The sequence below is a fragment of the Falco punctatus genome (assembly GCF_963210335.1).
Source record: "Falco punctatus genome assembly, chromosome: 1".
Classification (NCBI taxonomy): Eukaryota; Metazoa; Chordata; class Aves; order Falconiformes; family Falconidae; genus Falco; species Falco punctatus.
In genome coordinates, this window is record NC_137580.1 from 48,028,105 (window position 1) to 48,053,577 (window position 25,473).

A 25,473-nucleotide genomic window follows, 5' to 3' on the forward strand; every position below is an offset into this window, starting at 1 on the left:
CCTTAACTTACATCTCAGTCTTCCACATATTATCAGCAGAATGGGAAAATCAGAGCAAGTGGATGTTAACATCTTCTGTTTGGTGGCCATAGACTTCTACCGACATCAGATAGATGAAGAATTAGATCGGAGGGCCTTTCAGTCAGTGTTTGAGGTGGTAGCATCTCCCGGAACCCCATATCATCGCTTACTAGCTTGTTTGCAAAATGTCCACAAGGTCACAGCATGTTGAAAGTCCTGACGTGTAATGGAACTGCATGACTAGTGTTGGAATCTGATACGAATTATGGGGAATGCAAGACCAAGAAAGTATCTGGGGCTGCTGTTGTGGTAAATATGGACCTGTCAGTTTTACTTCCAGAATGCATGGACAAGTGCTCTGCAGCACTGGAAATCACCTGAAAAGTCTAGTGTAGTTCTTGTTCTTGGTGATGTTGTTGTTGTTGACACCAGGCACATGTGAGTGGAAAGAAGTATGTCAACGTTTTTCAAGTGGTGTTTGGGACTAACCTGGGACACCCTAACTGTAAAATACAAGCAAGTACTACATGCAAGGTAACTGGTATTACTCTTCTTCCTGATGTTCAGCTGAAGCCACTGTGGTGCAGCTGGTAAGATCCTGACAGAAAGACTGTTATTGCAAGCTGCAGTCATTAGAAAACTTAACAGTTTTATGTACCTGTATATACTGTTGTGTAGTACAGCATATAAATTGTTTCCTGATGTCTCTCCCAAACAAAGAAAAGAGAAAATGGCTTTCATGATTTACACTTCCAGCATGTAATTCCTCTCTGGACTTTCTGATATCCTGTGGTGTATGTGTTGGTGATACTGGCGATATAGTGCACATACGTAACCACACATTTTTCTTTTTTCTTCTCAGGATTTAAAATTTCAGTACAGTATATCAGTAAAAGAAATTTTAACTTAAATATTTCTATATCATGTACAGTATGTAAAATTGTAAGATGTGTGGTGCATGAGCTGTGCTGTAATTTGAGATGAACAGAAGCCATGCTACTGAATGTCTTGACATCTGTATTGTCCTCACTTTTTGTTTTTCTTGTGCTTGAATTCATGTTCCTTTTGGAAATCCATCTTAATGTACAGATTACATCTTATTTGCATCTCACTTTTTCTTAAAGTGCTTTAAAACTGGAAGTCGCTTAATTTGTCTGGAGACGCTGCACTGAGGAGGCATTCTTGTGATCCACTTACTGTAGGTTCTTTTGAATTCCTTTATTTTGAGACGTAATGGTAAAAGAGAGGACTAGTTACTCTGGATCAGCCTTTTGTATACTTAAGAAACTGCTCTTACTTGCTGCACGGCATTGTAAGAGACAAAATGGTGCAAGCTCCCCAGCAGTCGGTAACCATTTGACCTTTCCTAACTGAGACCGCGGAGTCATCTGGATTCAACCCACTCTCATGTGCAGAAATTTACGCTAGCAGTTAAGAATCGGAAGGCTGCTGTGGTCTACTTTGGGACTGGCTAAGGTGTTCGGTTACACAACCTCTTTCATTACCTGTTGTATACATAACGCTTTAGACACAAACACAGCACAAATATCTACAAGTTTCAGGACACCACACAGGGCCAGATTTAGCTTTGACTTGCCACCCAGGGAGCCCCATTGATTCCTACACGTTACATGGGGAAATTTAGCGCAGCATTTCTCGTTAGTTCCGTTTGTTCTAATTCTTTAATTATAGAGAAATTATACCTTTGTTCTCAGTTACGTCCTATATTTAAGCTCTCTTCATTTTCTTATCACACCTTGTGGTGACACTTGGAAAAATGAGATAGTGTTGTCAGGAGGAGCATGTACTGTATGTATTTCTGTATATAATGTATATGTTGAAATTATACACATGTGACAACATTTAATGTATACAGATGTGTATATTTGTATTTATTAAACCCATGTATTTAAACTAATTCCAATCTAGACCAAAAATTGTTGCTTCTGCCCATAAATTGATTACAAAGGAATTGTCCACTGGTGTCACTTCCTTTTAGAAACGGATAGAGGAAACTGGTGGTATGGGCAGTTGAAACAACTGCAGAGTTGCTGTATTTAGCTCTCTACAGATCTTACTATCTAGAGCAATTATTTCTGCCCTTAGTTGGGTTACTCTTCTTTCTTTGGCCACAGCACTGTGGTGATTTTTAAAAGAAACTGAACAGGAGTTCAGGGAAAGGTTTAATAAAATAGATACTTTCAAAGTTTTTTGAGTTATATTGGAAATTATCTTAATTCTGCTAAAAGACTAATTCAAGGCAGTGAGATATAATACCCTGTTTCTTCATTAAGGGGTAGTATAGATCACTCTTCCCTTTTGTAACCACCAGTAATCATTTTGTACTGTAAGCCCACACACCAGTCAGTTTTTGTATGAGATATAGTTTAAGTGAAGATATTTTTGTAAGCTATTTTCCAAAATTTAAAGTAGATTTTAATATATTTTTTAAGCATCAGGTTAGTCATATTCTCACCATATAACAGTATATGTTGTGTTACAAACTGTTACATTCTTCATTATTTTAAGCTCCTCATGATTAACACAGAACAGCTGGTTACTTGACCTTGGGATAACAGGAGCTAGACCCTTTATGAAACTTTCCAAACCAATTCGGCACTTGTCGTAGAAACTTTCCAACCAGTGGAGGAATACATTGAATCAAGCAGTCAGCGTGGCTGGTTGAAAAACCTCAGGTGTGACAGACTCCCATTCCTCAAATGCCCGTTGCCGGCCTTCAAGCAAATACTTGCATTGCCCACTTCAAGTCAAACTTTAGAGCTGATGCATTAGGTCTAACCTCACACAGATTCACTGGTAGTGATAACTCCATCTGTTTTAACCTCTCTTGGAGATTTGTCGTAGTATACCTCCTGAAACATGCCCAAAGTGTCTATAAAGAAGGGCATCTCCTCTTAGGGAATCCTCAGTTACCTGAAGGGAATGTGACTTCAGGGTGTTTCTAGTGTGGAAACGCACACTGGTAGTGCTTGAAATCTAATGTTTCACCTGCAGAATGCCTTCCTTTCTACTTCCTAGACATGCTTTCCCTACCCTCACTTCTTTGGGAGTTGAAATCATATTTAAAATCACTTCTGCCTGCTTCTAGTGACAAGAGCCAAGAGGTGTGCAGTGGGGACAATACAACAAAACAATGGCTACTGAGAAGTACCAATGTTGGATTTAAAGCAAAAAAATAAATCACTTGTCCCTTGAGATTGACTTAAGGCAAAATTTTATATCACGGATCGTTTTTAGCTTGCTGTAGACAGAAAGCTAATTCTGAAAATCAGACTTAAGTTTTTCATTGAGAACAGGGTTGAAATGTTTTTGAACTTAAGACTTACATTTGGTGTCCTGGCTAACCAAAGCAAGCAGTTTATTTCATGTGCTTTGCAGTGGAACTGGCTTCTTTACAACCTTACGAGATTAGAGGTACGGCATGATTGGGAGCATACTTAAGACAGATTAATGTTTAAAACTTTTATCTGCAATTCGGTTGTCAAAGGACTACTTTACGAAATCTGTAATGTGGCCCTCCTTTGAGAACACCGTATGCTAGCCAACTTTTTATAAATAGTTTTTGGGCTAGCTACCCACTGGCCCATTAAATAAAGTTGGATTGTATTTCATTTCAGCATACCCTCTCCCTTGCACTGTGTGCAAGAGTGAGGAGCTGGAAACTACAACCCATTGTAAACCAGTTTTTACTTGTGGGATTCAAAGTATTATCTTTTACTGTTTATGGTTTTTGCCAGTTGAAATTGAATGTGAGTTTAAGTCTTCTCTAGAGTGTATACTCAGATGTCATTTCTTGCCTAAAGCATCTAGTAAATGATTGTGTATTACTTTTGCTTTGGTAGGAATGTCTTCTCAGCACCGAGACAGTTGCTTGTTTCTTAACGACCACCAACATTCCTAAAGCACTGAGTAATGAATGAACAGATTTAGATCAAACAAGGTGGAGAACAAGTGGAACCTTTGGGGTTAAAAATAATTTGTTGACGTTTAGTAGATTTGCCTTAGGAGCATTCTGTCTCGTTGTTCTCCTTTTTTAATGGCTGTTAACTTCACATAGCAGATAAGGAGGTTGTGTCAAAAACACTGCAAAGACAGTTCTCCAAGAGCAGCAGACCTGGTTTGTCTTAAGATTTTGTGGAGCTGTCATGGCTAAGCATTTATGCTTCCTAAACAAAAGAAATTTTAGGGTATAGTGAGCAATAAATATAGCAATAAGATTTTAATTAAAATTTGGTCATTCAGGATCTTACCTGATGGTTCAAAGGGATGGGGTGGGGGAAACATGGGAACTGATTCAAGTACATTCATGGCATAAAGCAGACTTTGACCGTGTACAATCCCAACTAAACGACAATGGTAGGCGCTTTGCTCTTTTAAAACAGTTTTGGTTATAAGGATACAATTGATGAAAGTTACAAGAGAGCGAAGTACTTTGGTAGGTTTTAGGTAGTTTGATTATTTTGAAGTGAGAGCAAGCTGCTGTAAGAACTAGATGAGCAATGTAGCAAAATTTTGGGGAAGTCCAATATGCTTATTTTACCTAATACTGAGATTTCAGGTGAACTCTGTGCATGCTACCTTAAAGTATCCATTGAAAATCTTGAGAATCCCACAGTCATACCCAGGAGAGCTTCTATCATATGTCAAGTTTTAGCCGTATTCAAGTTAACTGGGTATAAATGCTGCAGAGCATTTGTGAAGCATGCGCTGCTTTTTGTCACGTGCATTTTGTGTGAGCTTATCATTCCCATCAGTTTGTGTGTGCATACCATCAAGTTGGATCAGCCTGACAAAGGGTAAGGTAACGCAGCCTGTGGTGTTGTCTTGTATAGTTTGAGGGCAATGATGAGCAAAAGCTTGGAGCCCCAACCCCAAAAGCAATTGTACTCAAAGGAAAAGGAAAGCATATAATTTTAGATGTATGTTTAAGTTTTTTTAAAAAAAAATATGCTGAAAATACTGCACATTGAAGCTAAGAGAAAATAAAATACAACTATTACTGTAAGTGATTTTTCTCTGGTTATTTTAAAAAAGGTCTTGATGCATTCTTACTATAGTTTTTTGTTTCCGTGGTATCTCCTCTTTTCAGCAACTATCAAATATGAAGTATTTTAAAAATATGCAAGAACACTTGAACTTTCTGCAAATGTAGGTATGCTTCCCAATCAGTGCTATTTGGAGTTAACAAGAGAAGTATCACAGTTGTGCTTTTAATTGTATCTAATATTCCCGCTTGCCAAAACTTCTCTGTGATTCTAGATGAGATTAGAAAAAGCAAAAATTTAAGCGTACAGCTGTATTTGTGAATGAGGGTGTATTTATCTGCAGCAGTCCTTGGGAGGGCGGATAATGTTACACAGTAGAAGTAATGGGTTTAACTTGCCTACGTTTGGTTTCCCAACTGTTAGGCTTGCATCTTAAAAGAAATTTCTGGGTGGTCCTGCTGCTGAACACTGGAGGATCTCTTGCAGTACTCAACTGCTCAGAGACATCTTGTTTTGATTAACTTTGCAGCACTCGGCTGTTCTCTGGAAGTTCTGGCATAAGCTTTAAAGTAGTAGCTTAATGTAGAAAGCACGTGCTGGTTTCATTCTCAGTCAAAATAATTTTTTTACATCTTGTTTTTCCTTGTCAGTGGTAGTAGCAAATGATCAGCCACTCTTTCCACCTTTTAGTTTAGCCGTGGAGCCAGGGAACAGAACCGTACTGTCTTTAGAGTTGAAGACTTGTTAGAGTAAAAAAGTCTTAATCTTTTTGTCAGAGAAGAATACCCAGTTAAGTTTTGGGAAGTTTAAAGACAAATTGTCAGGCACAGGGAGATGAAGTGTTGCACTTAGAAGACTAGAACTTTTTAACTTGCTATAATTTTCTGACTTTTCCCCACTCTCTCCTGTCCCATATCGGTATGGTTTTGTTTCTTCTTTTCAGTCAGAGTCTTGCAGCCGTCACTTTGGAATTGGCTTGGCTCCACCCCAGTTACAAGACAAAAAGCTTTGATTGCTTGTAGAATTATACCGTTAATTATACCCTAAGTTTTGTGTAACTGTTTGAAGAGATGAAAAGATTTGGAAGTTGGTTTGTTAAATAAGTTGGAAGTAGGAACATGAAAAAGTTCATGCAGTTTATATATGAATGATACCTTCTGAGCCAAACCTCCTGCTTTTCTATTGCAGGCATAATTCTGCCTTAATTTTGTTTCTGTTCTTTCCCATGGCATATACATCCAAGTATGGCAGAGTAATTTTCACCCCAGGTGCTGTTTTCATATCCTTCAAACTGCAAATGTCATGGGTAGATTCTGATCAAGTGTAACCTGATTGTTTTACCTCATTATTTACATTTTGGAGTTCTTTCAGCTAGGCTGCAGCGTTTGGGCTCCAAGCAAAATGCATCCCTGAGGGCTGGGTTTGACCATGCCCAGATGCCTACAGTTGTGAGCCAGATTAAGTCAGACCATTTAAATAATATGCTTTCCCTGATCTAGCTCATCTTGAATTACATGCGCTACGAAACCTCAAGTCACTGTTCCCTGAACTTACAATAACATCCCCAAATAAGAGTATTTTCTATACCTTTCTCCCCATGAGCAAGAAGCACTAAGTGTGTTCTCATCCCTATCTTGCTGTTTAAATGGCTCTAGGATTGAAGTAGCCGTCTTGTCGTCTAATGGAAATGCAAACGTAAAGCTTGCTAACTTAACTTTTCTTTTCTTGGTTTGTTTTGTTAATGTTGACATTTCAAATACCATCTTGGCATTTGATTTAACATCCATGAAAATAACACAATTCATCTTTTAACTTTTGTTTCAGGCAAGTTTAGGCAGATATTCTTGTAATTATACTTTGTTCATACTCATTTTTCTTTGCCTTCGTAACTGCTTCAAACCGACAGTCTTTTAAACGAACACTGGATACCGGAGAGCTGGGAGGTATTTTTAAGTGCTTTTGAGGCATCTGATCGTTACATCTCTTGCCAATGTGGCTTAAGCTCATTCCTGTTTCTCCTGCCGCCTTTCCTCTGCCCTGACCACTAGAATAAATATTTCACCTGGCTAATGCTTTAAAATAGAAGCTGTGTGTCATCAATAGATTGGCACCTGACCAAGTAACAGAAGATAAGACTGTGATCCAAGGTAACTGGAGTTTGTGAACGAATTGTGGGTCCTGAAGAAGTGAATCTTAAGAAGGGGACTGAATAATCTGCAACTTTTTAATACTTAGTGTAGTAATCTAAGACAACTGTTCAGATGTTTATCTTCGTCAGCAGCAAAATCAGATGCTTTCACAAATGACATTTCTATCTGAACTTTTGCTTCTTCACCGCTTTTGTGGTTCTACCTATGCTCGCCTAAGCAACATGTTTATATACTACAGTTACTTAAATGTGAATTCATAGATAATACCTGTTTCCATTGCAGTGTGATCTGATAATATTTAAAAATGTGAGAAACATAATTCGGCAGCTGGGAAACCTGCCGGCAGCACTAACAGTAAAAGTGAGAGGAACCTGCTGTTTCAGAAAACCATATCTGGGACCAAGTTACATTATCAATGGTAAAACAGAGGCGCGTATTACGCTGACAGCTTAGTTTTCCAGTTCTGCCACTGGCCTACTGTAGGGTTTGAGAGTATCCCTGCGTGGGAAAAACATAGCAAACTCAGCCTGATTCAAGTTGAGTTGTCTCAGATGACTGGATTAAGGAAATCTATGTTTCTTAGATCCATAAAAAGCCAAACTGCATGCTACACCTTTGAAATTAACGGTGAATCTAGTGATGATGATGGAGTGTTGATAGAAGTCATGTTGAGTTATGTTGCACTTGGAAAGATTGCTAAACCATATGTACTGGTGAAAGTATGAGGAATTTGGTTTGTTGCAGTGAGATTTATAGTGCCTCCTCTTTTGCATTTTTGCTGATGGGTTAAATATCATCAAAGTGGTTATTAATTATTAACAGCTTAGTGAGAGCTAGCTCTTCTTTGTATATGCTGCTTCTGTTCTGTTTGACTGTGTTAACTCTACATGAAACAGAAATGCCAATCCCAAATTAATGATGATTAAACTGCATTGTTCCCTACAGCTTGATTACATGGAAAAAAAGTCTCAGAACAGGAGAGCAAGTTTATTACTTCATGTGTACTCAGTCATGCTGTACTGGCTATAAAATCTCGTGTAGGGAGAGTAACTTCAGAAGCTGAGTGCCATGAACAAGAATGTGCCCCAAAATGACATAGTTTGAAAAGAGCTTCGAAACCTGTCACAGAAGGTGAGCATTCTTCAAAATAAAATGATCAAGAGTTGACATTTTAGGATGACCCAGAAAGAGATAGAGATGAGAGTTGTCTGACGTGCTTTTTTTTTGTTGTTGTTTTTGTTTTGTTTGGGTTGGGTTTTTTTGTTAATCTTGTGCTTTTCTGCTCTAAAGCTCTGGGACACGATGCAGGAATCAACAATAGGATTCTGTGCAGCAGCCCGGTATATGCTATATATAAGTTTTATAAACTGACCTTTTTGTCTTCTGATGGCCAGTTATGGACAGGGAAAAGTATTCATGTTTATTAAAAAAAGAAAATAAAAAAATAATTCCAACCCGAAGCATTTAGATGGTTCATCGCCGTGTGTTGCGTATCGTTACTTTGTACAGCCTTTGTGTGTGTGTACGTGGTAAGGCAGCCTGTAGACCTTGAAGGTGGTATCTTCTTCCCTGAGGCCAAATAGCTGTGGTGCATGCAAGGACAGAGAGGCACCTATGGCACTTTCAGGGACATTGTAGGACAGAGCTGGGCTAACAGCTGCTGAGAAAGGGGCCGAGAGCCTTGGAGCTGAGGAGGGGGCAGGGAATGGCTTCATATAATGTGGCTGCAAGGTACAGCCCAGGGACAAAGCAATGATAGGAAGCATTATCTTCTTATTCTTCATCTTGAATGGCTGTGTCCACTTCGCCACATTATGCCTGAAAATGTTTCTGCCTCTTGTTAAAGGTTTGAGAGCGTTGTTCTAGTTTGCTTCCAGCTTTTGCGTTTAGTTTTCTCTGGCACCATGTGTGTTTACTGAGCAACAAAGAAGGAATATGCATTTTTAGCGAGCTGTGATGGCAAGATGAAGGAAGGCTGCAGAACTTGAAACTGCTTTAGTAGTGTTTTTTACTCTTATAATTAGATTTTAAGTTGAGTGTTCCTTTATATTCGATTATAAAAAGAATAAATGCTTCATTTGTTCTCTGAACTACCATTTTCCCTGTAAATTACTACTCCAAAGTCAGCCAGAACTATCTTTTTTCTTTATATACTGGTGCCTTTCATCTAGCTGAGGAAGGCAAGTGAGGGGTTTTTTTCTTCTTCTGACAATCAAAAAAGTAAAAAAAAATCTGCTTTCTCTAGTTACAGTTGCACCTCCTTATACTTCTACATTTTTCTCTAGTGACAACCTGATGTTTTGAATTTCCACAGGTAATATTCTTGCATTATTTTGTTCCTCTATCATTCCAGAAAGTTACTTCTCTGAAAATATGTTATTTTTAAGCTATACAACTGTGATGGACCAGAGTTCAACGTATGTAACTTCAACATTTATCAGACACTGGTTGTTTCTGGTTTTATAAACTGACCTCTTGATATATGATTTTATTTTGGGGGGGGGGGGGAACCCACAACACCCAAAACCAACTTGACTGGAGATCAGTTGTAAAAACCTGGTGTTGCACAGCTTATTCCTAAATATTTAACTGTTGGCTAGTGCTTAGCAGTCCCGCTGTCAGGGAAATTAGGAAAAAGGTTTTACTAGGATGATGATAGCTGCCGCCCAAAATGCTTTTTGGGAAAGGGATAATTTCTTTATTTTTGTGGTATGATTTGATCTTGTCCAATCCTTGAGCTTTTATATCTCAGCCCTATGTACATACAGTCATACTGGGGCTGAGTACAGCCCTGAGAACCGCATTATCCGTGCGGCACTGTCTCTCTGCTCTTCCCTGGTGGCGGCGTGTGGGTCGATTAGAGCAGGTTGCTGACTTGTGTTTCATTGGTCCTCCAGGTCTTTTTCTGCAAAACTGCTTTCCAGCCAGTCAGCCCCAGTACATACTGGTGCATGGGATTATTCCTCCTCAGGTGCACAACTTCCACTTCCGTTTGCTGGACTTCAGGAGGTACCTGCTGACCCGCTTCTCCAGCCTGTTGAGGTCCTGCTGGATGGCAGCACACCCATCTGGTGCATCAGCTACCCTTCCGAGTTTTGCATCCTTTGCAAACTTGCTGAGGTGTGCTGTGCCCCATAATCCAGGTCTTTTATGAAGATGTTGAGCAATACTGGGCACAGGATTAACCTCAGGTTGTTCCCTGAGCAACTGCAATCCACCTCATTCCACTGAGCCCAACAGTTTAGCCAGTAGCTTCCAGTGCACCTTGGCACTGTCCGCTTACCTGGCCCACACCTGATCAGTTTGTGAGGCTGTTATGGGGAACAGTGTCTCAAGCTAAAATCCAAATGAACAGGTTGCACTTCCCTCGCTTCGTCCACTGACCCGGTCATTTCATCAAGGAAAGCTCTCAGCTTGGCCGAGGTATGGTTACCCTGTCCTAAATCCATACTGATTACTGCCAATCACCTTCTTGTCCTTAATATGTTTGGAAATGATTTCCCGGATTATTTGCTCCATCACCTTCCCAGGGATAGAGGTAGGGCTAAGCCTGTAGTTCCCCAGATCATCCTCCTTGAAGACAGAAGTGATACTTGCTTCCAGCCCTAAGGAACCTCCCCTGATGGCCACAGCCTCTCAGTGACATCAGCCAGTTCCCTCAGCACCCATCAATGCATCCCATCCCATCACATCCTGCGGACTTGTACACGTCCATTTTGTTTAAATCTTCCCCAATTTGATCCTCTTCCATTGAGGGCGAGCTTTTGTTGCTCCAGACCTTCCCATGGCTGGGGCCAGGATTCCTAGAACCACATTTTACCAGTGATGGCCGAGGTGATGAGGACATGGAATGCCCCAGCCTTTTCAGTGTCCTTTGTCACCAGGTCCCTCACCTCACTGAACAGTGAGCCCACATTTTTCCTTGCCTTTTGCTGCTCATATACTTCTAGAAGCCATTCTTGTCCTTTACGTCCCTCACCAGGTTCAGCTGCATGCTCAGACAGGGCAGCTGCAACCAACATCTAGGACAATGTTTGTGAGTCTGAAAGGAAATACATGATGGGATGTTAGGGGGAGCCATGCTGAAAGCAAGCAAAAGGTGGTGTGTTTCCACTTAGGAGGTAGTTAAGCTGAAGAGCTAGCCAAAACTGTGGATGTTTGGATGCTAAAGGTTTAGACAGCTTCAGAAGGGAACTAGACGAGACCAGTGTGTGCAGTATTTGGATTATTAAAATCCCAATTAAATACACTTTATTTATTAAATGAATACACAAGAAGCATGTTTGCTGTGGGAAGTCCCTGAGCTGTGAGCAGCTGAAGGCTGAGAGAATCTATGGGAAATTCTCCCGTATGCTTGTTCTGCTCCTGTACACATCTCCAGGTGACCACTCTCAGCTTTTGTTAGACAGGACACTGCTCTTGGGTCTTGGTTTTTTTTTCCTGACAGAGTAGCATCTAGCTCCTTTGTGCTCAGTTGAAATAATCTCATTTCCCCGGAGTTTTGCTGTTTCATTTGTGTATTTCCACCTCTGCAGCGAGTGTATCTTGGCCGGTGACAGAGGCAGTTGTGTAGTGGTGCTGCCAGGAAGCCCCAGGCCCCTTGGTGCTAAATGTTGCCCATATACGTCACTCAAATATGTGGAGCTGAACTTAAATTTGGCCAGTTCAGCTTTGTCAGCTGGGAGAGGGCAGGAGTATCACGCATCTAATCAGCATGCAGCTGTGCCTACTAGAACAGTTCTCTGCAGATGTAAAGAATTTTTATTTTATTTTTTTCTCCTCTAGCTTATTTATTTGAGAAACATAAATGCTAAACTGCTGTGAGAGGCTTTTCCTAGGAGGGCATGTTTGCTGCCATATCTAGACCTGCAAGCTCTTTTTCTTGTGGACAAAGAGCAACTGCAGTGTCAGTGAAAGGGAATGTAAAGAATTATTTTTTTCAGGAGAAAGTTCTGGTGTAAGACTTTTTCTGGAACATGCATAAAGGAGAATGTATGACATTTTTATGGCTATACCTAGATTCATGCCTAAGTTGGAAGTTTTGCTGTTTGTCCCACAACCAAAAAGTAGCAAGGATCCAGAAGGTAATGCGAGCATTCATGTGTGAACTGGGCTTATACACTTCTAGAAGCCCTTCTTGTCCTTCATGCCCCCTGGGCAATGTGAGGAGGCGTCCTTTTTCTCTGGTCACGATCCTCTTTTCTTCGGTCTTCCATCATAAGAGAACTTGGGATTTTGTTCAAAGATTCCGAAGACCAACTGCAATGTGAATCCGGTTACATCAAAATAATTAAGTAAAGGCTGTTCTCATGAGCCTGCAAAGATGTGTTTATGTCAACTCTGAATAAAGTGACGTTTCAATAATTTTGCAGCGTTATCCCTTCTCCACTGAAGTTGGCACTGTATTGGATATGAGTTTGGTTCTCATTTTCCTTTCCAAAACATGTTTTTATTATGCTTGTAGTGCCTAACAAGGACACTGAAATCAGGTGCTTTTTCATAGTAACTTGAAATGAAACCCAGCGCAGCAACAGGGTCCAGGCACGGCCCCCTCGGGACAGGCGTGAGCTGCCTGTCCTGCTGCCACCGGTGGCACCCACTGGCCAGTGGACATCCCACCCGAGGAGAGGTCTGCTCCGTGCTGGGGCTCGGCCGAGCCAGCGCGGCCGCTGCCTTTCAGGCGTGGGGAGGGGGAGGCTGTCGGGGGGCTATTGTGGGCAGATAAAAACCTGAATTCACGGCCAGGTTCTGAAGTGAGCTCTTCCCAAGGTAAAGGCTTTTGTAGATTTTTTTTCACTTGACGTTGAGCACTCCTGCCTTTCCTCTCGCATGATTTAGCTTTGACTTTCTTCTCCTTATCTGTCACTAGAGAGTAATTGTCCCTTTCATAACGACCTTGCTTTAACCTTGAACAGCAGTTCCTGTGGCACCTGATGTGCATTATCAACTATATATACTGATGAAAGAGCAAGGTACAGTCCTAATGTCTTCCTTGATGTTTTCTTTTTTTAATCTGTTTCAAGGAGCCCTTTCAGATGGGACATGAAAGCTTTCCCAATTATAAAGCTCCTTGTGAAACGTTTTTATTTGAAATACAGACTTCTATTTAGAATAGCAGAGAAGAAACTTAGTGGGCTGAAGCAGCAATATCTGAGCTGTTACCAGTTGCTGCTAATCTGTCCTTTCTTCTGGGTCTCAACATGTAACGGGTGTTTCGTTAGCCATGTGCGTACTTCACTGGGGTTTTTTGCAGTATGTGTTGTGTTGCAGGTGAAAGGCAGATGTTAGGATGACGATGCTCTGATGGGGAGTGCTGAAACAGGATTACATACTCACAAAGGGAGAACTCACCTTTCAGGATGTGGCTGAGGCGAGTCAAAGGAGTAAAACCAAGGAGCTGTTCTGCAGCAGGTACCTTCTTGTGCTTGCACCCAGTGGCAGGCGTGAGTCGGTTTTGGCAAGTGGATCAACCGGAAATTAAGAAATGCTTTGTGAATGGAGGGCATGGTGGGGGCTCCAAGGCTTTCTGCCTCAGCTGGACTTGTAGGGAAAGAAATGGGTGCAGAAACTGAGCTTTATTCAGCTTCCAGGAGGCAAGCTACAAAACTGACAGACATGCAGAAAATGGAAGAGTTAAAGAAGAATAGATGTGTTATTAAGGGTAATGAGCAATGCACATTTTCTAACAGGATTAAGATGGGTACAGGAACAGACTTGCCAAGCTAAGGTAAAATCCTATTTCTGAAAAATGAATGAAAAAAATGTTCTCTGATAAGGTTTGATAGGAAAAATACTGACAAGTGTTACCAAGAATCAGGAAAGCTAACTGTGATGTGGCCAAGCTGTGCAAGATGGCTGGAGTGCGCAAATCTTCAAAGATGAATCAGCAGTGATTAACAGGAATAAAAACTTGAATGAAACGCTGGAGGGTACTTGAACTTGTTGTTAGCTCGCTAGTGTCTGTGATCCTTGCTGGCAGTGTTTGTACAAGCATAGCCTGTGCAGATGTGAGCCCAGTGACCGCTGCGAGCGCTGCCCTTTTTGTAGGAGACAGCCCAGGGTCAGGAGGCCCAGTGTGGAGCAGGGCATGTTGGCGCTGCCCCAGCATTGTGCTGATGCAGTTGTTTGCCGTTTTGGTGCAGTATGGGCACAAGAAACTCTTCTGCCCAGAATATAATGTGTAGATGCTCTTGTCCATCTCCCGCAGCCTGCAGGACGTATGTAAAACTTCTGGAAAGGAAGTATGCAACCAAAGAAAATGTATGAGCTAGCTCAGACATAATGAAAAGCGCGCCTATTTTGTGCAAAGGCAAGACACAAAGAGGAGGAGATAAAATGCAATGAGAAAAGTCAGCAGACGAGAAATGCAGGCAGATGGAAAGTTCTGTGTTGAGGCACAAGTGGTGACTCGGAGAATAAGATTTTACAGGTATGACTAGTGAGAAGCAGCAAAAAAGATGTGGGAAGTGCCAAGCAGCACTGCGTGCTCGGGGAAAGCAGCACTGCTCCTGTGAACAGCAGTTGGCAGGGATGCGGTGATGAGGACGCGGGGCTACAGAGACTTTCTCAACCTGATAGAAAAGTAGAGAAGAGAAGCTTGCAGCAAGCCAAGCCAGATGAAAATCGAATGATGGCATGACTAGTATCGTAAGGGCAAAATAAATGGCATACAGGGTGTTTTGGAAATCCAGCACGTTGGCATTGCAGGTCGCAGAAACATGGGACAACTTAACACAAGTGGAAGTAGAAATCTACCCATATTAAACTGTGGACAAATTGTTTTAATAATACATATCCAAACAAAACAAATCCAAATGATTTGCAGAGTAAGGAAAATAGCATCATGGATTCACTAGTTGCTTTGGGCTGGAAGTTCCTTTAGTCATATTCCATGGGATGCAATGGCTGTACTTGGTTACCAAAAAATAAATGCAGCAGAGAAAAACCAAGATACAGCTACCACCTCTGGAGGGCACAGAGGTGAAGGTAGCAGCAGAGAATGAGGTTTTATGCAAGTTCTCCAGGGAACTGCAGGGCTTTCCCATGAAAAGCCGCCTTGACCCGAGGCCAAAGGCTTCAACAAAGAAGACTTCTGCTCCTGATACTACCTTTTTTTTCCCTCTTTTTTTTCCCTGAAGAGAAAGAGTACTGGTGAGTGATCTAAGACTAAAGGTGCAGTGTTGCAATTTTGGGGCATTATGTCAGCTGTGAGAGATCAGACTGTGAATTAGGGGAAAAAAAACCACCGAACCCAAAGAGTCAATTCAGATGCATTACTAGAAACCCCGTTATTGGAAAACCCAGGAATAATCCTTGATAAACCCACGAATATATATTGCCAAGCAGAGGAAATTTCCCAGTGCATGTGAAAACTTAAGGGACAGCAGGCAGTGCCCTGAGTGTTAAAAAAAAAAAAAAAAAAAAATTAGAACCGTGACAAGACTGAGACCTGGGGTAGTATGTCCTGCAGAGCTAAAACGCCAGTCCTCAGGGAGCTGCAGTGTAAACTGAGAAGCAGCCTGGTTCTGGGAGGAGAAAAAGAGGTAAAATCTGCAGCAGGTTGTGTCATTTTGCTGCAGGTGTGCGGCTTGGGGTGGGAACGGAGGGCTCCTTCCCAGGGGGAGCTGCTGCTGTTGGAGATCATCAGCCTGAAAGGAAGATTGGGCTCTTGTGGAGCTGGATGCTGTGTGCAAGCTAGAAATACTGAAAAAGCCTTACAGTCAGGAGAAGGTAAATAGATGAAATTCAGGGTTTAGAGTTGTACATTTATCCCTGCGGAGGGAAAATGGGAACCAGGCACACAGAACAAATGGGGAAAGTTGCAGTTTGTAGCATGCGCTTGCTAGGATGTTGAAAGAATGTGTGTCGCCCTCCTGAATTGCAAAACGATTGCTGCATTTGGGGATATCTGAGGAGAAAGGAGATTGCTCAGCAAGGCAGCAAAATTATTCAGAGACCCCAGTTTTGCTATAGTTTTCCCAGAGGCTGAAAGAGGACAGAAGACTCGTGCTCTGGGAAATGCAGTGCTCAGGGCTGAGGGAGTGTGTCCTAGGCATGGCGGGGCAAATATGGTGCTTCGATCTGTGGTTCCAGTCAGAAGAGTTTCCAATAATGTGTATATGTTTAAAAGAAGCCTCACCATCACTGGGTTATCACTATAGGCATCCCCATACATATACTACCATTGGCTCATGCCTATATGAGCATTGGCACGAGCCAAGGATTGTTTTAGTCCCACATCTTTGATTTTTTTTTCCAAAGTAAATGTAACGCAGTGAGGTGTCAGCGCAGCATGTTTAAGGTGCCCAGCGCAATGCCTGAACAAGTTCCCTGTCTGGGAGACAGGAGGGGCAGAGAAAGTGGCATGCTGAGCTATGCTGGGATCGCTCGCCCAGCTGAACTTGTGCCGTGGCCAGCTGCAGAGCTCTGCTGTCCAAGCATGTCTGTGGGGCGTGAGGTGCTAGTCCTGATAAAGATCTTGAGAAACTGAAGACCGGTTTGAGGAAAGGGCAGAAAGCAAAGGCCGAAGGTAGTCTGGAGAAGGCCAAGCTTAGCAGGCGTTTTCAGGTACCTCTCATTTCACAGAAATGAGTGACCCTTGCGTTCCCTCTTGGACGGCGATCACGCACGATGGGCCCGTATGTGGTGGTGGGCGGAAAAAGGCTCGAGTGGCACTTGGGATGGATGAACGCAGTCCCTGGCAGCACAGGCAGGGGCCTGCTGAGCCCGGCTTTAGGGCTGACTGTGCCCAGGCTGACAAAGCTTTGGGGTCACGTTCGCTCAGTCGCAGCACTGAAAGGGCCAGCACTGCTGTGGTCCTCTGCTATCAGTAAAGCTATCTCTGGTACAAAGCAAGATAAGCATCAATATGCTGAAGCAGAGAAAAACCAACATGGCCTGCTAACTGTGGGAAAGGCTCTGCCTTAGCTAAACTGACCTTTTAAGTACAGGTACACACTTGTCATTGTCAGCTCGGGCACTAGAATTTAATCCAGCGCTCCTCGGAGATACCAAATCCTGCAGATGATGCTGTGTCTTGTACCAGCATCCCACAGCCTTCCACTCCAGGCATTGGGGCGGTCACGGACAGACACACATACGCCTACGGCCCAATCTGAGCGCTGCCCACCTGGGTGGGCCTACAGCTGTACCTGCTTGCTGCCAGCAGTACAAACCCTGCCAGCACCTCGAGCCTTGCCCCGGTTTGCTTCCACCTGGGGCTGCAGCTCTGGGAAGGTTGTTTCCGTGAAAGCCTTTGATACGGGGAGAATCTACTAGAAGTACTAAGCAATGGAGCAGTGGAGGGAATAAACCCCAGGAAGGAGAGGAAGGCATTTCCCTTCATTTCTGTGCCGTGCTGGCTAGATGATGCCTAGGAGAGCGGTTTGCTAGGACTCTCCGAGGGGTATCGCTGTCAATACCCTTGGCCCCCCAGCAGTAAATCTTCCCTGCTGCGTACAGGGAGGTTATAAGTCACTTGCCTTTAAATCTTTTCTGTTTCTTTTATTTAGCCTGTTTTGAGTTGCCAAGTGCCTTATTACACTTTGAACTGAGCACAGGGCGGCTGTGCAAGCTGCTGAGCAAGGGGACTCCCAGCCAGCTCGGGGATCGCAGGCACCAGCCCCAGGTGAGTTTGGATTCATGACATGGCTTCGTCAAACCCATGATTGTGTCCCGGTCACCAGTGGTCTGCTGTCAGCTGAGCCCAGGCATATGGCTTATGGCTGGGACAATTCTCCGGGAGCTGCAGCATGGTCAAGCCCAGAGCTACATCACTTTGGTGTTCAGGGAATTTTGCCTCTAGCTTCATCAGGGCTTACTAGTCCTGTTAAACCTGAATAACCACAATCCGGGGCTCTTGCTTCAAAAACATCAGGTGAAAACGATGGTTCCCAAAGCTTCAGTGAAGTAAATTTGTCTTTTTGGAATACTGCTTATGTACTAGGAATCTTTTTTTGCTTTGAGAAACAGATGGATTTATGGCTTATAGTTGCCAGTGTTAGTGTCTGCTCTTAGTTCTTTGTACTTTCACACGCTTTCCGGTGCAGATACTGTGTGAAAGGTGTATTTACACATACTCACTCCCAAGGACTCTTGCAGGGAGGTTTCAGCGTGCAAAGGTCCCAGTCCCCTCACAGGCCACCAGCCGGTGACTGATAGATAGGTCGCATCTGCATTAAAAGTCACATTTGTTTAGCTACAGTTAAACTTTGAAATCTGTTTAATTACACTGGTGTCAAACCATTTGTGGGTGCTCTTCTGTGTGCATTAATGGAAATCTGCATTGCCTTGTTTTTTTTCTTTTGGAAAGCTAAACCTGTTTAAGAGTATCCACATGGTTTTGCGATTGGTTTCAATAAACAGAATTAAACCCAGGTTTTGCTTAAATCGCTGCAAGTTTTAATGCAAACAGGGCCTCAGCGAAACTGAAAATCCCCTTGATTCTTCTGTAGTGCTTCTCTCCCCTGTGACACCCAAATGTTTTTGTGTGTGCAAATGTGCTGCAAACCAGTCTGCAGGTTCTCCAGTATCCAATCTTTTCCTGAAACAAGCAACCTACTTTGAGTTTAGCAGCCTCTCCCCTGCCCCTGACTGGCTCTTGCGCTTCCAATCAGGCACAGAGGAAACATTTAAACACGCAGCCCCTCTGCTTTGCCTCCCTGGCTCTGCTCAGAGCAGGAATCAGCCATGCAACTCAGCCCAGGTAAGGCCACACTCCACCATCCCCATTGCGGCCACGTTACGTGTAACAGATTTTTTTCCCCTCGAAGCGCCTCGATTTACTCTTCACCCCCTCACTGCACAAAGGAGGGAAGAGAGGGTAAAACCTTCCCGTGCCCTGGGAAGGCAGAGGCACAGTGAGAGCAACTCGCACGCAGCTGCGGCTTTGCCCTGGCACGGCTGGCACCAGCAGCTCTCCCTGGCTGAGGGCTGGGAGGGGAGAGACTGGCGGGTGGGATAGGAAGGGTGTCAGAGGCTGTGTAACCAGCCCAGTCCTTGTCCCGCTTCTGCACAGGAGTGGTGCGGATGCTTGGGGCACGCAGCCCTCCGGCTCACCCTCCTGGGCCACGGGATGCTGTTCTGGCCAGGCAGCGTAAATGGCAGGGCTGACGCAGTGTAAGGTTTCCCACCGGTGAACAGAACCATCACAGAAAATCCAGGAGGGCATGCATCTCCGAAAAACCTCCTCTCTGCCTTTTCACATGCTGTTAAATTACCCTGATGCCCAAGCGTAATTTTCTGGCTGTTCCCTGTGCCCATGAATTACTCATCGTGGCACGCTGGATCCTTAGCTGCAGGACAGTTTTTCCAGTTGTTTGTTTTGAAAGCTCTTAAGAGCAATATACTATCAGCTGAGGTTTCTAATTAACTCTGAATAGCTAGTCTGCTGCCACTCAAGTATAATTCTCATTAGCATCTCAGCTAACAAGCTCCAGTGTTTGCCCTCCTAATTAGCTTCTAGTTAGAAGTCTTTCCCTATCCTAAGATGTGCTGTTGTTAATTGCAGTTCCAATTGCTTTTACAGCAGACTCCTGAGAGACTGCTAAAACTGCTGGGTTATGTAGCCTGATAGAGATCAATATCTGGGATACTTACATCTGTGGGTTCTTTATTCTCCTGTAAGTGTGTCTATATGGCATCTTTATGCACAGGGGGAGGGGTGGGGAGGTAGAGCTGCAGCTTTTAAAATGAATGAGGAAACGTTTTGCCTTTTAAACAGGTGGTACGATCTCAAAATGCGTCTGCTTGAAGCAAAGTACAACTCCCACAGCTAATGCTGCATAAACAGCTTTCCAGGGTTTTTTCTCTCCATGCAGCTGTCCGTACAACGGCTGATTTTCTATGCCCGTGGGTTTCTAAGGGTTCCTGAGTGCCCCACAAAGTGCCCTGTTGATGCTGAGTTCAAAAAGCAAGCGTATTTGTCCGTTGCCCAGACAGAACATGTGTCAGGTTAGCTATTCCTTCTAGGCTGCTAGCTCAGGATGGTATTTCTGTGGAATGCTCATAGCAGGGTTTAATGTATGCTTGAGAGCCGGATTAACCCTTTAGTCCCTACAGCCTGGGAGTACTTATAGCACGTTTAGCACTAGTGCCCTCAGCCAGCCGTGCCGGTGCGGGACAGGCTCGGTGGTGTGGTGGAGCTCGGGGTGCGCTTGTGCCAGCTTCCACCAGAGCAGAACAAAGCGCGCAGGTGGAGCAAGGTAAGTCTGAGACGTCTCACAGAATACCTGAAGCTGGCAAGTGCTCGTCCCGTGGAAGTAAATATGTGCTGTGCGGACTTTCCAATCACACATTTACTTCTCAAAGAGGGGAAAAACCATTGCTCAGCGTGTAAAGCTTTACCAGTGGACTTTTCACTCCAGGCATGCCCGCAGTCCGCCTGTTACCACTTTCTACACCAAAATACGCTTTTTTGCTGAGGATTCTGAAGTTGGTTTAATTAATCAGATCCCATGCATCCTGCTGCTCTGGGCAGGATAAGAGGGCAGCACTGAAACTAAATACCGAGTTTTATTGTAGGAAGCTTGGAGCTTTCTACCTTGGTAACTGCTTCGTACTTTTCTTCTAAATTGAGGGGTAAGGTCTTGATGTTACCAATGCAAACGAACTTAGAAGATAAAGATGAGTCTTTTTTTATTGGTCTTAAGAAAACTACTGTAATCCTGAGAAGCTTTATCATGCTATGGCTGAAGGCTCTGGTTCTAGAGGACCCGTGCACCTGACCAGGGTCCCCTTAAAGCAACGCGTGGGTCTGTAAGGAGGTGCCAGATCGGATCCAATTGTGGTATAGAAAAGGAGAAATTCTGGTACTGGGTATGTTTTGGTTCATAACCCATTGAAAAATGGAATTTAAATATGGCCTGCTCACACTAATAGCAATAGATTTAAGTAGTCATAGATCTTGCAAACCTGATTGCTTTAAGAAAACGCGTAAGCACTTTGGTGGACCCAAGGTAACCGGGCAAGTTGAAAGGGTGGGGATATTCTTATACAATGTTGCATATATGTCTGGGTTTTTTCATATCAGACTTAATCTTTTGGTTATAAACAATTCATTAGCATTTTTAGCTGTAAAAAATGAGAACATCACATAGATATTATATGATTTATAATAAATTAGAGATAATACAATATTTAGAAAACAGCCCTTGATGAGATGATTTTCTTGATTCAACTGCCTATATCCAATTAATGTGGTGGAAAATAGGAATAATGATGGTAAGCAAATCTGTGTTTGAATCTATTTCAGTTACATATCAAAGGCATATTTAAATTAACTGTTTAACCTCTTTTATCTGCGAAACTAGATTCCAAATCACAAATATGCCATTTACTGTGTTCTACTTTAGTTACAGATGGCAGCATAAAGTGAAGCATGCTCATATGATAAAACTTTTTTAGAAGCTTTAAAGTAAACCTTGAGTTTGGGTTTGGGGAAAGGAAAAAAATATTAAAGTGGGCGGTATCTGTAGTATAAGTATTAAATATAGATTAAGCAGGAAATTAATCAAAGGTAGCAGAAAGAAGAATTCAGAACAAAAGGCTTGTTGGTAAAGCAGAGAAAGACACAAAGCACTTGAGTGGAAGTTTGTAGATACTTTTTCCAGCTACCTGAGGGCCTTTGCCCTCAGAAAAAAAAAACCAACAAAACAAAAAACAACCAACCCCAGAATAACCCTTTCAGATAGGAATTGTGCAGCTGCTACCAACATGTTAGTGTGAGTCATCAGACGTGAATTTTCTTGTCCTGCAAGGCAAGGGAGGTGTTGATTATTTTATCCATTTAAAGTAATAATATATTTCCTTCATATAATGTCCAATTTGTGAGGACTTTAGCGCTCTTCGTGTCTGGGGAGAAACTTCCAAAGAAAACCAGAGGCTGAGTGGTTACAACTGTACTGCTTTTGCAAGTTGTTGAACAGATAAAGCTAAGGATGGAGGGCTTCTCATGATCTCTGTCCTCTTTAAGGTGGTTTGCCCTAAGTATTTTTGTCATCAAACCAGTTTGTTTAGTGCTGACTTGTTGCCGGATTTGTCACATAAAATATTTTTCTTGATGTGGTTGTAAACTACATCAGCTTCGTGATCTTTTTGTTAAGGCAAGCAATAAGTTACATTCTGGGATAGAAAAATGGTGATAAAGTATCATCTATGCTGACAGCATAGAAAGAAAAATGTTGAAATAACTCATAAATATACTGATTGAGTAGGTTCCTCTATAGATCAAGTAGAGCCTTGACTCTGTCCTATCCAGTAAATGTTCATGAGGACTTATGAGTCTGAAAATGGAGAGGATCTTATAACCCTCATTCTTTCTTCTAATAAGATGCCGATCCAGGCCATTTCTTACAGCAGAACAGCCTTTCTGCACAGATCGTTGGAGAGGGCATCCCCTTATTTATATTACACATACCAGGTGTGCTGATTAGGAAATTTCCCTTGAGGCTGCAGAAGGAAATGAACTCCTAATAAATGCATGAGATACTGGAACAATGCTAGAGTCTCCTGGATGAAAATCAGTCATCTGTGATCCTCCTTACAGTGGTTTTTAGAAAACAGTGCAGAAGCTAATCTTCTTGGACTTATCATCCAAACTGTCCTGGAGGGGTGAAGTAATGCCCTTCCAGGGAACTTTGGTGCTTTTGTGGGAAGTAAAGAAAGAATAAGGCTAGAAGAGAAGTATGTTTCTTCTCTCAGAGAGATGTGGACGTGGCAGTGTTAATATTGATATTGACTGTGTTCGTAATTAGTATTATCGTGCAGCGATGACTGAAACATGGTCCTGAAACTGTCTGGAAAGTTCTCCTTATCAAAATGCTGGCTGAAAAATCAGAGGATTCTTTTTTGGAAATATGGGCTGCTCTTGTCTTGGCAAATGGAGCAATTTCCTTTGGAGGACAGACTTGTATTTGTTTGAGATGCTTCTGATCAAGAGAGTATACCATGTAGTACAAGGGAAGAAAGGGTTTTTTTCTGCAGAAGCAAATGGAGAAATGCTGGTGGCACTGGACATAGGATCAGAAAAGAAGGAGAAAGACCTTGAGGTGAGATACATCCATACATTGCTTTCCCTGTTGTCTGACAACTTAACGTAATAGGAAAAAGACAACATTCGTTTTAACCCAGCGTAATGTGCAACAACCAGGACAAACTCAGTTTTCTTGTCCCTGTGCAAACAAAGAAAAGTCTCCAAGAGGTGGAACACATAAATGTAAGAATGATTCTTATAATTTTGTGCTTCAAAGGAACAGCTAAAAGGGTGAGATGCTTGCAGACAACATGAGGTTGATGAGAACATGTTATAATACAAGCTCAAGGAAGTGTGTATCATGCTTCTATCAAAAAGCTTGAGCAGAACTCCCTGAAAAGCTGGTATTGCTCAGTGGAAGAGCTGAGAGGTGCTAGAAGTAAAAAAACCATCTTTTAAACGTGGAGGTCATGTTTGAACAGAGGCAATAAAAAGGAGCGTACATTCAAGTTAAATAAGGCAAGTTAAACAAGGCAGGTGAAATCAATTTTGAGGAACAACTTGCTAAACTCACAGAAACAATGAGAAAACCCCTTCAAACACATGAAGAGTAGGAAGCCTGTCCATCAGCAGGCTTGATAGGCGACTGCAGTGTAATAAGAACATTCAAAGTACATAGGGCTGTTACAGCAAGGCTAAATAAATCTTTGCTTTGCTGTTCACTATAAGGGATCTCAGGGAGCTTTCTCTTCTGGAGGGTTTTGGGATCTGAAAGCATCTAAAGTTTTAAATTGAAGTGTCAGCAGAACAGGTTTAGAACAATTGGATAACATGCATCATACTATTGATAAAAATAGGTGGTAGCCATCCAAGAGCCCCAAATCTGGAGTTGTCAAATCAATGGTTTTCTTTGATCAACATTAAATAATTGCTTTGGCAAGTGAAGGTGGCAAATGTGATTGGCGTTTAAAGGGCAATGTATACTGGTAAATCTAGCCTTCCTTAGGCAGATTTGAGTAAATTAAAATGAAGACTTGCATTATTAGAGTGAGTATGATATATTGGGTACATGTCAAAATGGGTTTTGTAGAAGGAAGCTGTCACAAAGCTATGTACTTTGAAGCCCAGCAGCCCTTGGGCAGGAGTGATTCAGTTGACAAGTTAGAGCTGGACTTCCAAGGTCCCTTACTAATAGCCATCAACCCTCCTAAATTCTCAAGAGTAAAAGGGAAGGTGCTCCTATAATTTTGAACCAGTTATGATTCTAATTAAAGGTGATAAAACAGAGGGTAGGAAATGAATCATCAATTTTCCAGTTGCAGGAAAGTCACCAGGCTACAAGATTCTCTGTTGGTATCTCTACTGTTAAATTATCTACTAATGCTTTAGAAAAAAAGGAGAAATGACAAACTTTACGTATATAAAATTAAAACTGGCTGTGAATGTTCTTCTCCATTTTCTCACCCCATCTAGGCAACTGCAAAGTAATGCCTAAGGGGAAAAGAACCATACCTATGCATCCACGGAGATGTAACATTCAGGAAAAATACCTTGGTGTCATTGTGAATAGCTCTTGGAAAATAGCAGCTCAATCCTCAACAGTGATGAAGAAGATAAATAGGATATTAAAGACTTTAAAGAAAACCTAAACTAAAACGTAGATCTGTGTGCAAATCCACAATGTGTTCAAGTGTATCACGGTGTGATAATGGTGTCTTGAATACAGCAGAAGCAGAAATAGTACACAGAAATCTGCAGAAATGATCACAGGTACGAGAGGTTTTCTGTGCCAAAAGAACTTAAACATAGGCTTGGAAAGGACTGCTGGGGTCACCGTTTCCAGTCCTCTGTGACTGCTGGCACCATGGCATACAGCTTTTTCATGTATTTCTCAAATGCTGCCAGAGAATTGTCTGGTCTCTGATTTGAATGCATTAAGCTTGTTCAGCTCTGCTTGTTCAGCTTACATGTCAGTAGATAGCTGTCCTACTCTTGTTCATACCGCTTACTGTGCCATTCCCCCCCCATTCAGCAGTGTCATTCATGCTGAAAACTGAGCTAGATTCTAAAACTATTTTATTATTTTTTTTTTTACATTTTTTTGGATCGTGTCTGAATAATCTATTGTATTCACCTGAAAAGCAGCCCCACTTTCCCTTCCCTGTTTCTTTTGTGTTTGTGAAGAATCCTTTTTCATATTTGTTTTGACACCAGGGAAGGGAAATTTTTGAGAGTTTTGGCATCTGTGGGATCCATGGGGACAGGTAAGCACATAAAGTGTCTGATGCCTCTGCTGCTTCCCATAGTCCTCATTAGAGGAAGGCAG

At 42.4% G+C, this 25,473-nt stretch overlaps 1 protein-coding gene across 5 annotated transcripts in view; it reads left to right on the top strand.

Moving 5' to 3' along the window:
• The window catches only part of HTT (huntingtin), a 98,357-nt gene extending 82,747 nt beyond the window's left edge, over window positions 1-15,610 (top strand). For all 5 annotated transcript variants that reach the window (XM_080411020.1, XM_080411021.1, XM_080411026.1 and 2 more), the window contains one exon: window positions 19-15,610. In XM_080411020.1, the coding sequence (XP_080267146.1) occupies window positions 19-232 (214 nt within the window). In that variant the 3' untranslated portion in view covers window positions 233-15,610. The remainder of the gene's footprint in view (window positions 1-18) is intronic.
• Window positions 15,611-25,473: the final 9,863 nt, after the last annotated feature.